This window comes from Gorilla gorilla, chromosome 1, assembly GCF_029281585.2.
Source record: "Gorilla gorilla gorilla isolate KB3781 chromosome 1, NHGRI_mGorGor1-v2.1_pri, whole genome shotgun sequence".
NCBI classification, from domain to species: Eukaryota; Metazoa; Chordata; class Mammalia; order Primates; family Hominidae; genus Gorilla; species Gorilla gorilla.
In genome coordinates this window covers 98,406,203-98,418,051 of record NC_073224.2, presented here as the reverse complement: position 1 = coordinate 98,418,051, position 11,849 = coordinate 98,406,203, and the positions used below count along the sequence as shown (strand labels likewise).

The 11,849-nt window shown below is 36.8% G+C and overlaps 1 protein-coding gene across 1 annotated transcript; it reads right to left on the bottom strand.

Moving 5' to 3' along the window:
- Positions 1-1,849: 1,849 nt before the first annotated feature.
- On the bottom strand, positions 1,850-9,925 carry LOC101144267 (olfactory receptor 10K2). The gene is made up of 2 exons (XM_055363117.2): positions 9,621-9,925; positions 1,850-4,571 (listed from the first exon to the last, which is right to left on the bottom strand). Exon 2 carries the CDS (start codon positions 4,508-4,510, stop codon positions 3,572-3,574), a length of 939 nt encoding a protein of 312 aa, XP_055219092.2. The 5' UTR covers positions 4,511-4,571; positions 9,621-9,925; the 3' UTR covers positions 1,850-3,571.
- Positions 9,926-11,849: the final 1,924 nt, after the last annotated feature.

Sequence of the window (11,849 nt, the reverse complement as noted above, 5' to 3'; positions counted from 1 at the left end):
ATCCTCTGGGTAATCATGATACTACTGCATGCTCCCATACCCACTGGGTATACCCAATAGATCACTTAATCAACTGTCAGGCCACTCCCACTCCTGGAAGGTTCTAGCATTGGACCTCCAAGGTTTCTTCTCTGAACTCCTGGTTTCTATTAACACCACATTTTCTCCATCCATTGCAAGTCTAAGCAGAGTAGCCATTTTCCTTAGTTATACAAATGTGTTGCCCTAGCATCCCTTTTTGCTTTTACAAATTTTCACATTCGTGTAAGCAATTCCCTATATTAAATCAGTTCTGTTTGAAATAATTGCCATTACTTTTGTTTTATTGGCTTACCCTTGAGAGTTAGAGCCTCGGACATACCAGAATATAACACTGAATATTGAGTGTGGGTAAGCACTTTAGACTTCCATGATATGTGGGAGAAACGGAATGCTCAGCATAAGATGGAGTGAGTAACGGAAGTGGTACTCTGGTAGAGATTCAGGATTGGCACATGTTCTCACAAGTGGGAGCTAAACAGTGGGTGCACATGGACATAAAGATGGAAATGGCAGACACTGAGGACCCCAAATGAGGGAAGGTGAGAGGGAGGTTAGTGCTGAAAAATTATCTGTTGGGTACAATGTTCACTGTTTGGGTGATGAGTACACTAGAAGCCCAAACCTCAGCATCACGCAATATATCTATATAACAAAACTGCACGTGTACCTGTTGAATCTATTTTAAAAAAAGTTTTTGGTTTGAGGAAGAGAAAGTAGAATCAATTGAAGGAGTAGGAGGCTGGCAATCTAGGGGAGAGATTTGGGAAGAGATATCTAAAGGTGATAGTTGGAGTGGAATGTGATTCTTTGCTAAATTTTTTTGAAAATAAAAATTTACCTGAGGGGTTGGATATTGGTTTATATGGGGCACTGAAAACAGCTATTATGTGGGTTGCCTTCTGTTAGTGTAAATGTGTACTTGTCCTGGCACTTGGTGAGAGCTGTCTTATGACTTCAGTTGTCATCGATCTGTTCAATGTTAAAGGATGTCTTAGAAAATCAGTCCAAAGCCAGCCTCATAGGCTACAAATCTAGTTTTAGTGCTATTATAATTTTTTGTGGCCAAGGTAACAGAAATTCCATAATCCTAACTTGGTATAACTTTTTCTCTTCCCTATAATGTATTCAAAAACATATATATGTAATAGACTATGATGAATGGGAATTCAAAACATCAATTTATTATTATTGGTTGAGTTTATGCTTAAAACTCAAGTGCAGATTTCTCTGTAAGCTAAACAGGCATATGTGGCCTAGTTAGAAGGCCTAAGGGAGTTTACTCTCTTGCTAAAGCCAACTACAAATCTAAAAATCTTACCCCTCTCCTGCAAATTACATATGACTGGACAATAGAGATATGTGTGTATGCGCATGTGTGAAAAGAGGAACAGAAAGAGCAAGATGTTCAGTTTTAACACATGGGAGTGCAGGCCCAATGTCAACTTAATTTTTCATTCACATGGAAAAAATAAGAGAAAGGATAAAATGCCAGGAGAGTCATTTTTTATATTCATGACCTTTTAACACAAAGTGGTCCTGCCCACTTGTCAGTGTTGTGGTGTCAGACCCCAAAATAATAGTATCCACAGCTCTTGGAAAGAAACAAGGTTTAAAAGACTATTTAACATCAAGAGTATATCTTCCCACAGATGACCCATGGCTTAATCTTCTATTGTTAAAGGTGAATACTTATACATTCTACTCCATTAATTAAAAAAATCACAGTCTTTTCAAGAGGGCATGTGAGAGCATTATAAAAGCATTAATAAAGAAAATAGATCATGTGGACTCAGTATTAATTCTTTTACTCATTAGTAGGCAAGTCATTTTATTTGTCTGAGTGTCATTTTTCTCATCTACAAAATGTCGATTATAATATATACTTCCCAGGGTGCTCTAAAGTTTAGATGAAATAACATTGTTAAACTGTAGCACACAATGCAGCTATAAATAATTAACACATTAAACTTAGCTCATTTACTTTTCATGAATCAACTTGATATGCTGGAGGCCTGGGGTGGGCAATATGGCCAAGGAAAAGACAACTTGGGGGCCACTGAAATTAATTTTGCATCAATCTGTGATTTTCAACCCCCATCAGCAGCAAGTTTCAAGCTTCAAAGAAATGGAAGAAATGCAATTGATTTACATTCTTGGCAGTTGTCCTGCAATAAACAGGGCCTGTGAACAAAACATTCCACTTCCTTCCCTCCTGCTTCAACCCCTAAAAGGTATACATCACTGATGAAGAGGCTGGTGGAAGAAAAGGAAAAAACCTAGAAACAAAATAAATCAATCAGGAGACTTTTATTGACAGGTGGATCTTGAAAACAGTTATAATGTGAGAAATCATCACTGTTGTGAAACTTCCTTTTTGCTATCACTCCTGCAGAAAGGACAGCGAATGAAAACATCAAATTCAAGTTCTGGTCTCAAATGTACATGCAAACTCTTGAGTTGCAGGGAGAACAGATTGATTGTTCCATATGCAAAGCTTTCCACTTGGTGAATATTTAGTGAAATTGACTTAAGCTTTAGCTTGCCTTGCCTGGTCATTTAGGGTGATTTTAGGTCTTGTCATTAATCCATTCCCCTGTGAATATCTTCAGGGTATGCTGACCAAATTTAGATGTATGGCACTGCATACAAAATTAGAAATGATCGTATTTCATTAATACACTAGAAGCATGGAAATGGATAACTTTTCATAATTTTCTAACTTGAACATTATTTGGATATATCTTATGCATCAAACATTGTAATGATGCTTAACAAGTATCTCATTTAACAATTGTGATCTGATGACTTTGGAAGGCTGAGGTCCAGAAAACATCTAGAAAAATCCTAGAGATAGAAGCTTCCTGAGTCCCTAGAACAGAGAGTTAGGATTGTGCCACATTTTGCAGGGTTAGTTTTCAGCCTGGCTGAGATTGGGTGACAGTATTTATTAGAGCCTAAAATTCTGAACATACATATGCTTTCCCATAATAGCCATCTGTTATTTTTTAATAATTTGAAAAAAAAAACCTTCAATAGTCAATAATTCATGTGAGTGTGGCAAGCAGTTGTGTTTTTCTAAATTTTATATTTGGAGATGACAGGAAATGATCTCTGTTCCTGAACATAATTCTCAATTGCTTGATCATTTGTGTTCTGGGAATTTTTTCCTGTATAACTTGTGGTTTATGGTTTGGAAAGAGCAGAATCAAGATTTTTTTTTTTTTTTTTTTTTTTGAGACAGAGTCTTACTCTGTCGCCCAGGCTGGAGTGCAGTGACACAATCTCACTGCAACCTTCTGCCTCCTGGGTTCAAGTGATTCTCCTGTCTCAGGCTCCTGAGTAGCTGAGATTACAGGAGTCCACCACGGCATCCGGTTAATTTGTGTATTTTTTGTTGGAGACAGGATTTCACTATGTTGGCTAGGCTGGTCTTGAAGTCCTGACCTCAGGTGATCCACCTGTCTCAGCCTTCCAAAATGCTGGGATTACAGTTGTGAGAAACTGCGCCTGGCCAGAATCAAGATTAATTTTACGACAGGGAAATTGTTCTTCTCACAATTTTACAAAGAGCTGATTTGAATTCTTTATTTCTCAAGCTATAAATCATTGGGTTGAACAATGGAGTTATAATAGTGTAGGATACTGATATTAGAGCATCCTGGCTTGAGGAGTAGTTGGACTGAGGCCTTAAGTAGATAAAGGAGGCACAGCCATAGTGGACAGTGACAATAATGAAGTGAGATACACAGGTAGAAAAAGCTTTGCACCTACCCAGTGTGGAAGGAAACTGAAGTATGGCAGAGAGGATGTGAACATAGGACACCAAGATCAACAATAAGGGGATAGCCAGGACCAATGTACAGAGCATGAAGATGACAATCTGACTAAAGTGGTTATGGTGAGATGCCAGCTTGAGGACAGGAGCAATGTCACAGAAGAAGTGATGTAGTTGATTGGAGGAATAAAAAGGCAGGTGAAATACCAAGGATGTGATGATCTGTGCAACGGTGAAGCCACAGGCACAGGCAGCAGCCACTAGTCCCATACACACCCCATGTCCCATGAGCACTGAGTAGCGCAGTGGGTTACAGATGGCTATGTAACGATCATAGCCCATGACTGCCAGCAGGAAGGAGTGAGAGCAACCAAGGAAGAGGAAGGAAAACATTTGGATGGCACAGCCCAGGAAAGAAATGGTCTTCTTCTGGGACAGCAGGTCAACCAGCATCTTGGGTACAATGACGAAGGTGTAGCAAATCTCAGAGCAGGAGAGGATGGCAAGGAAGAAGTACATGGGGATATGAAGGGCTCTGTCCAGGACAATGGTGGAAATGATGATTGCATTGGTGCCCAGAGTGAACAGGTAGAGGAGCAGGAAGATAACAAAGAGCAGCTGCTGCAGCCTGGCCAGGGATGAGAAGCCGAGGAAGACAAACTCTCTCACCACAGTCTCATTGACCCGCTCCATGGAGCATACATCATCAGGAGACAATTAGGGAGAGAAGAGGAGTCAGCACCAAAAGAAATCCCTGAAAATAAGTAGATTCACAGAAAATTGATCATCAGCAGCGTTCTCAGATTTTGAGTTCTGAACTCATCTTTTCTCCTCCCTCTTGTTTTTCCAAGACATGATGTTGCTAAAATCAGGCAAGCGTTCATCAAACTTTGAGTCTCCATAGTAGTTCTAACAACATAGCCAAAAAGTTCTTGATATTTTTCAGATTCAAACAACCCTTCACCTCCATTCCCATGATGAGGCTGTTACTCAGATTCTTAGCCTTTCACTCTTAGATTATCTTGCAAAGCTTGTCTTTTTGGCTCTCTTGTATCCGTATTCTCTCAAAAAAAAAAAAAAATCTTTCCTACAGTTGCAAAGTAAACCATCTGAATATACCATAGTTGTCTATAACTCAATGGTTCTTAATTGTCATTCTCGTTAACACCTAAACCCCCACTCTTAGTTTTAATCTCTCCATAACTTAGATGCAAATTCTCTTGAACACTGTTTTCCTTACCTCCTGGCAGGAATTGTCAGTTATACTTTTATTATGCTGGCTCTTGTTTCTGTAGCTTTATCCTGGTCCCAAAGTGGAAAAAAATTATCTTCTTCTTTCTATTCATTAATTTCAAGGTGGAATATGTCTACACTTTCTCTAATACCTATATCAGAGTCTTTCCTCTGGCAGGGAGGACCACAGTCTTTCTTCAGGATTCTATCCATTTTCATCACTTCCCTTAACTCCTTCTGAAGTCACATTATGGCTCGTTTCCCATGGCCACTCTTACATTTCTGCAACCCATCTTTCCCCTGATGACAGCCTAATCTTTTAAAATATAAATTGTATTATATTGCTTCACTCTTCAAAAATTTTACTTATGGCTATAGTATAGAGTTCAAACTCTTCATTGTTTCCAAAAGTCTTTCCTTTGGGGAAATAAACTATCTTTCTGTGCTCATTTTCAGACCTTAATGGGATATATCACTATTGCCCAAATACGTTCTGGACTTCCTTGCCTCTATTCCTTGCTCATAGTAGTTTGTTATTCACTTTTATTTACAGATATTTTATGGTTCTTCTGAAGCCTCCATTAAAATCTACCTTTTTGAAAGCTTCCTTGCTACCTCCTGGTGAAAGGAGTTGTTTCTTCCTCAGAACTCACATAAGACATTGATTGCCAAAATTATGTGATATTTACTTAATTTTGAAATATTCTAATGAATTGTTCTTATATCTATTTTCTCTACCAGATTTTGTACCTTTGAGGAAAAGATGTGAATTGTATGTATCTTTGCCTGAGTTCTCCTCTGCATCTAGAACCATATTAAGTACTTAATACTTAACACCTTCTCAATAAATAATTGTTATATAAATAAGAGAGTTAACTTGCCACATTATCTATTTTATTCATGGGCAGCACAGACTTCTTAGAACTCACAGAGTAAGAGAATTCTCAGTGTTATTTCTTTCTAGGCACAAGAATTGCTCAGTGTCAAGAATGCTAAGAATGTCTGCATCACATAAAACTAAGTCTGGCCCATTTAAATCTGAAAGAGAAATCTCTGTTTACAATAGAAAACTGGCACTGAAGAGAGCATCTGGTCATCAGAATTCTGTGTACCTAAGGTGATTCCCAATTCCTAGTACATTTGCTGCTCTTTAGAGCATATTAGAATTCAAATAAGTGAGAGAAGAATCATAAAGATAACCTTACAATTATCCCATTAAAAGTATATTATTAAAATCACCTTAACTAATATTAATAACAAAATTAATGACAATGCATTTTTATGTTACCTAAGAACCACCGAATCAAGAATATCAGATAGTACACATGTATTAAGCAGTGTGATTATAACAATGTGTCAACTACTAGGTCTGCAATGAAGAAACACATTTAAATAAGACCCAGTCCCGAGCCTCTAGTTCATGTTTCAAGGGTGAGACACATTCAGAAGAAGATATTATTAAAAATGTGGTGATTGAGATGATGGATATGCATTTGAAATTATAGGAGCACTCAGGAGACATATCTTGTATACATCCTTGAAAAATGATATGTATTTTTTATTTATTTCTAGGTTTCTTTATATATGTTATGAAAAGGCTGAACTAAGTGTACTTGGAGAAATATCATAACACAGGCACTATTTAGTTTCTAAAACTTTTAATCTAAATATATAAATAGGGCAAGTAAGTACATTTGCTTCTCCTTGCTCCTGGAAGAGTGCAAGGATATTTTCTGCTTGCATGTTCTACTTTATATCACGCCCTTTCTCAACCCCATGAAAGGGGCAAACACCTTCCTCCTCCTCCTCTATCTTATTCCTCTGGTTCTTCGCCCAATATCTAGCACAAGGATTTTTTTTATTGCCTAGGTGGTTGGCATATTTATTACTAACATACTATTAACTTTCAACTTCTATATTCTCTGGTTTTTAGTACTACTAATAAATTTCTACATGTAGAATCTGAAATTTTACTCTCACAAGCACATGTAAAGTTGAGTAATGTAGGAATAAAATAGGCTTTACATTTTGACAGATGTAGGCTTTAATCCTGACTCTGGCAAGTTCTAGTGGTAAAATCTTAATAAATTCTCTAAGGCCTATTTTCTCATTTGTATGATAAGAATAATTCCTGCCTCCTGGGCTATCATGAGAATTAATTCAGGCAATATATATGAAAGAGATTTGTCCCATAAATAAGGAGTGCTTAGTAAGTACTTCTGTTTTATTACTTTATTGTTGTTCTATAGGTATTGGTATCAGAAATATTTTCATCAGTGAGGCAATAAGCATTTAACTCATGGGAAGTTATTGAAACTGATTTTTCTGTATTTTCTCAGGAAGAGAAAATTTAAGAGAAATTATTCTTCCCTTGAGGCTCTCCAAACCTGACTGAAAGTAACTTGGTTTTCCACGGAGTTCTGTTTTGCTCTTGAAGGGAGGCCATACATATTTAGGCATCAGTCTCAACAATTTATTGAGTTCCTAAAGACTGGAGCAGATTGTCTAACAATTCTCATGTTTTACGATTTCATGATTTCTGTTACTATCTAAGCACTGTAGATATAATTATGAATAAAATCATTGCCCTTTTCTCAGAGAAGAAAGAATCAAACACCTATTCATATTATAAAATAGCCTATAAACATTATAAAATAAGTATAAACAAAATGTCCTGAAAATCTGGAGGAAAAACCCAATAATTTTAGAGAAGGCTTTGAAGAACAAGTAGTAGTTGAATTTCACCTGTAAGAATTTTAATAAAAGTACTGGCTGAGTCTAAATGCCATTACTTATCTAGATATTTTGATTGAACTAACTAATATTTTCTTTAATGTTGACTGGCCTTTCAGAATTAAAATGTAAGTTTACAAAGGCCCATGAAACAAGACACACTAATTATTCTCCCTTTTCTCTTCTTCTGTTTCCTTACAATAAACTTCATGTTTCATGTTGAGGTCACACACTCAAAAAACTAGCAAACAAGTAGACAAAAACAAAGAAAAAATAAACTCAGTTATGTTTTTTGGGAGCATTATTCCATTGTATCAGTCTATCAATATTGTTTTTGATGTTTCCAGGAAGAAAAAATAGAACACAATTTTGGTATCAGTTTATTAATCAAAATTTAGAATTATCTTGTAATAATGTAAGGCAAGTTGACATTTATTACATGCTGTTTGTTCTAGATCTGGTGAAAATACTGTTACATATATTCTCTCACTTGGTCCTCACAGCAACCTTATGAAGTATTTATTACTTTTAATATCTTTATTATAAAGATAAGAAATTTGAGAATCAGAGTTTGGGGACTCCTCCTAAGTTCACACAGCTGGTGGAACCAACACTAGACTACAGTACAATCTGTGTGTGTGTGTGTGTGTGTGTGTGTGTGGTGAGAAAGGGAAAGCAGTATTCAACACTCTCCTTCCAGATAAAGCCATTTCAAGGAAAAGATTTCTGCTACAATTTTGTTATGGGCTCAGTTTTCAACTTTGCTATGTATTAGCTACAGGACTTTGATGAGTCTGAATCAATTTTCTCATCTTTGTAATGCGGTTCATTCATTCTGATGTCAGCTAACCTAACTTTTAAGATTTCTTTAAAATGGATGAGACAATGCTTTTGTAACAGTTGAGTGGTTTCACATACATTATTTACGTAAGTATAACTTGGAATTGAAAACAGGCAGAGAGCACTGCTAGTTTTGAGAAGAACATACCTTTCACATTGCTTCCTGTACCTTTGTTGGTTTTGGGAGGGATTTAATAAAATAAAGATAATTTCATTTTTCAGGACTGGGAAAGGTATGTTGCAGTAGTTCTTGTCTCTTACTCAAGAGGTCTCCAGAAAGCCAGAGTCACAGTTACAGCTGTATATGATCTTAAAGATCTAGCTTAGTAGTTTCATCAGACAGATGAAGAAATTGAGCTTCAGAGAGTGCTATGAAGTTTCTAAGACTAGAAAGCAACTGAGTGGATGTGTTAGCAATGGAACAGAGGTCTTTTCTTTTTCAGAAGAGTGTGATTTCCACAGTATTATCCTGCCTTCTGAAGATATTTGTTTCATCCATAATTACTTTCTCTTTTTTGGCAGCAGTTACTTGCGCTGTTCTTTTCCTAAGTCTATGTCCTTGTGCTAGTGTTTTTGCCTGTTTCTGTTTTTGGGTTCCCAGAGGGCAGGGTTTCTTAGTCTTTATATCTGTCAATTATAACTATTTTCAGAGCATTTATTAAGTTCTCAGCCATATATTAGGTATTATATCTTTGTGTAGATCCTATCTGATACAGTCCTTTCTACAAAAACATCATTATTTAAAATTTTTAATTAAAATATTTTTGAGTGCCCTGTCAAATTAAATCAGAACCAACAGAGTGCATATAAAAATTTAGAAAGAAAAATGAATCAGTTAATTTAAAAATATATAAAATTTATATGCACAATTTTGCAGAAAAGCACTTTAAAACTTAAATAATCCTGATTAACATTATTTGATGTACTTTTAATTGTGAGTCTCTCTTTCTGTTATTGGTAGTACACTTGCATGGGCTCATCACCGTTCTTCTCTTACCTGAAATGTGAAAACATAAGTCCTGCCAGAGGATAGATGTTTATTTTCATTTCCTGTCCATTGCCCAGTTTCTCAAGGTTGTAGATGCTTAGTCCAAGCAAGATGGATGTCTGTTATTCATAGAGTGCTTCCATTTTCCTCTGCCTCTCCCTAAGAGAAGCCAGGGACATAGAGGCTACAAAAGACAGAATTCAAGTTGACGTGTAGAATGGAAAAAGGTCAAAATGGGTCACAGGCTACTGATATTTACTCAGAGGTAGAGATGTGATGATGGTCTATGGTCTTAGACCCAGACCAAAGTCAAATATAACCAGTCTCCTGCCATTTTATGTCAATTGACTAAAGACCACAAGCCACAGCTCACGGTGACCATAAAGCAGTAGGAATTTTCATTATGTTTGTTGACAGCAGGTGGTTCTTCTGTGGGTCTCCTGATGCCAAAGCCATTGCCATGGAGACATTGCACTGGGTTTAATTAACTACTGAGTTGATTGTGGAAAATAGAGGCAAGTCACTAAATGCCCAATTGCTCAAAACGGGGCCCAGACATTAGGGCTTAGGGAGCAGAAGGCTCTAAGCCATCCTCAGATGCAGCAATTTTAGAAAATATGACTAATTTTAAGCTTATTTCTCATTTTTTTTAAGCAAAAAGACTTTATTTCTTAAAACACTTTTAAATTTACAAAGAAATTGAGCAGACCGTACAGAGTTTCCATGTACCACCCCTTCTCCACAGCCTCTCCCTGTAAGGGAGGGAAAATATATTTTCCTTAGGCATTGCTAGGTTCATGGTTGAGGCCCCTTGTCTAATTGCAGGCGATGAGACCTCAGTTTCAAAAGGGATCTTGCCGCATGCTCTGGAGGAAGGAACACTGCACAGAGAAGCCAAGAGGAGTCAGAACAGACAGGCCTTGCTGGGTTTGCCCACTCCATCTATTACTGTTCTCATTTTGTTATGTTATTGAAGAGACAAAAGAGAATGTTTATGCAGACATTTTATAATAATAGATGCATTGTAAAACATGTTGATTTAACTGAAAACCTGATTTTGTACTCATAATTGAAAGATAGTTCTTTGTTAGGCTGAGAAGGTAAACTGGGCAATGGCTTTTTAGAGTGAAGACTGTGCTCAGAATAAGCTGGAGGAAGATTCATTTCACCATCTTAACCCCTGAGTTGATTTTTTCTACCTTTCTACTCCATCATCCATAAATGAATATAGTGTGCTGTTATATGTATGAGACACTAAATAAACATATGCTGAATGTTGAGTGAATAAATGGTCTTATTCAACAATACCCCAACTACATAAATACCTCAGCTAAATAAAAATACCATCATTCATTTTCTGATTTCCAATATTTCTAGTTTCCACTTTCCTCATGGTTCAACTGGCAATTAATATAATTTCTTTTTTATTATACTTTGAGTTCCGGGATACATATGCAGAACATGCAGGTTTGATATATAGGTATATGTGTGCCATTACATGTGCAGAACATGCAGGTTTGATATATAGGTATATGTGTGCCATTACATGTGCAGAACATGCAGGTTTGATATATAGGTATATGTGTGCCATGGTGGTTTGCTTTACCCATCAACCCATCATCTACATTAGGTATTTCTTATAATGCTATCCCTCCCCTAGCCCCCAACCCCTGACAGGACCCAATGTGTGATGTTCTGCTCCCTGTGTCCATGTGTTCTCATCGTTCAACTCCCACTTATGAGTGAGAACACGCAGCATTTGGTTTTCTGTTCCTGTGTTAGTTTACTGAGAATGGTGGTTTCCAGTTTCATCCATGTCCCTACAAAGGACATAAACACATCTTTTTTATGGCTGCATAGTATTCTATGGTGTATATATGCCACATTTTCTTTATCCAGTCTATCATTGATTAGCATTTGGGTTGGTTCCAAGTCTTTTCTATTGTGAATAGTGCTGCAATAAACATACATGTGCATGTGTCTTTATAGTAGAATGATTCGTAATCTTTTGGACATATACCCAGCAATGGGATTGCTGGGTTAAACGGTATTTCTGGTTCTAGATCCTTGAGGAATTGCCACACAGTCTTCCACAATGGTTGAACTAATTTACTTTCCCACCAGCAATGTAAAAGTGTTCCTATTTCTCCACATCATCTTCAGCATATGTTGTTTCCTGACTTTTTAATGATCGCCATTCTAACTGGCATGAGATGGTATCTCATTGTGGTTTTGATT

What these genes read in the sequence shown, in the direction of transcription:
- LOC101144267 (XM_055363117.2), bottom strand. Translation starts at nt 4,510, where the DNA reads ATGGAGCGGGTCAATGAGACTGTGGTGAGAGAGTTTGTCTTCCTCGGC.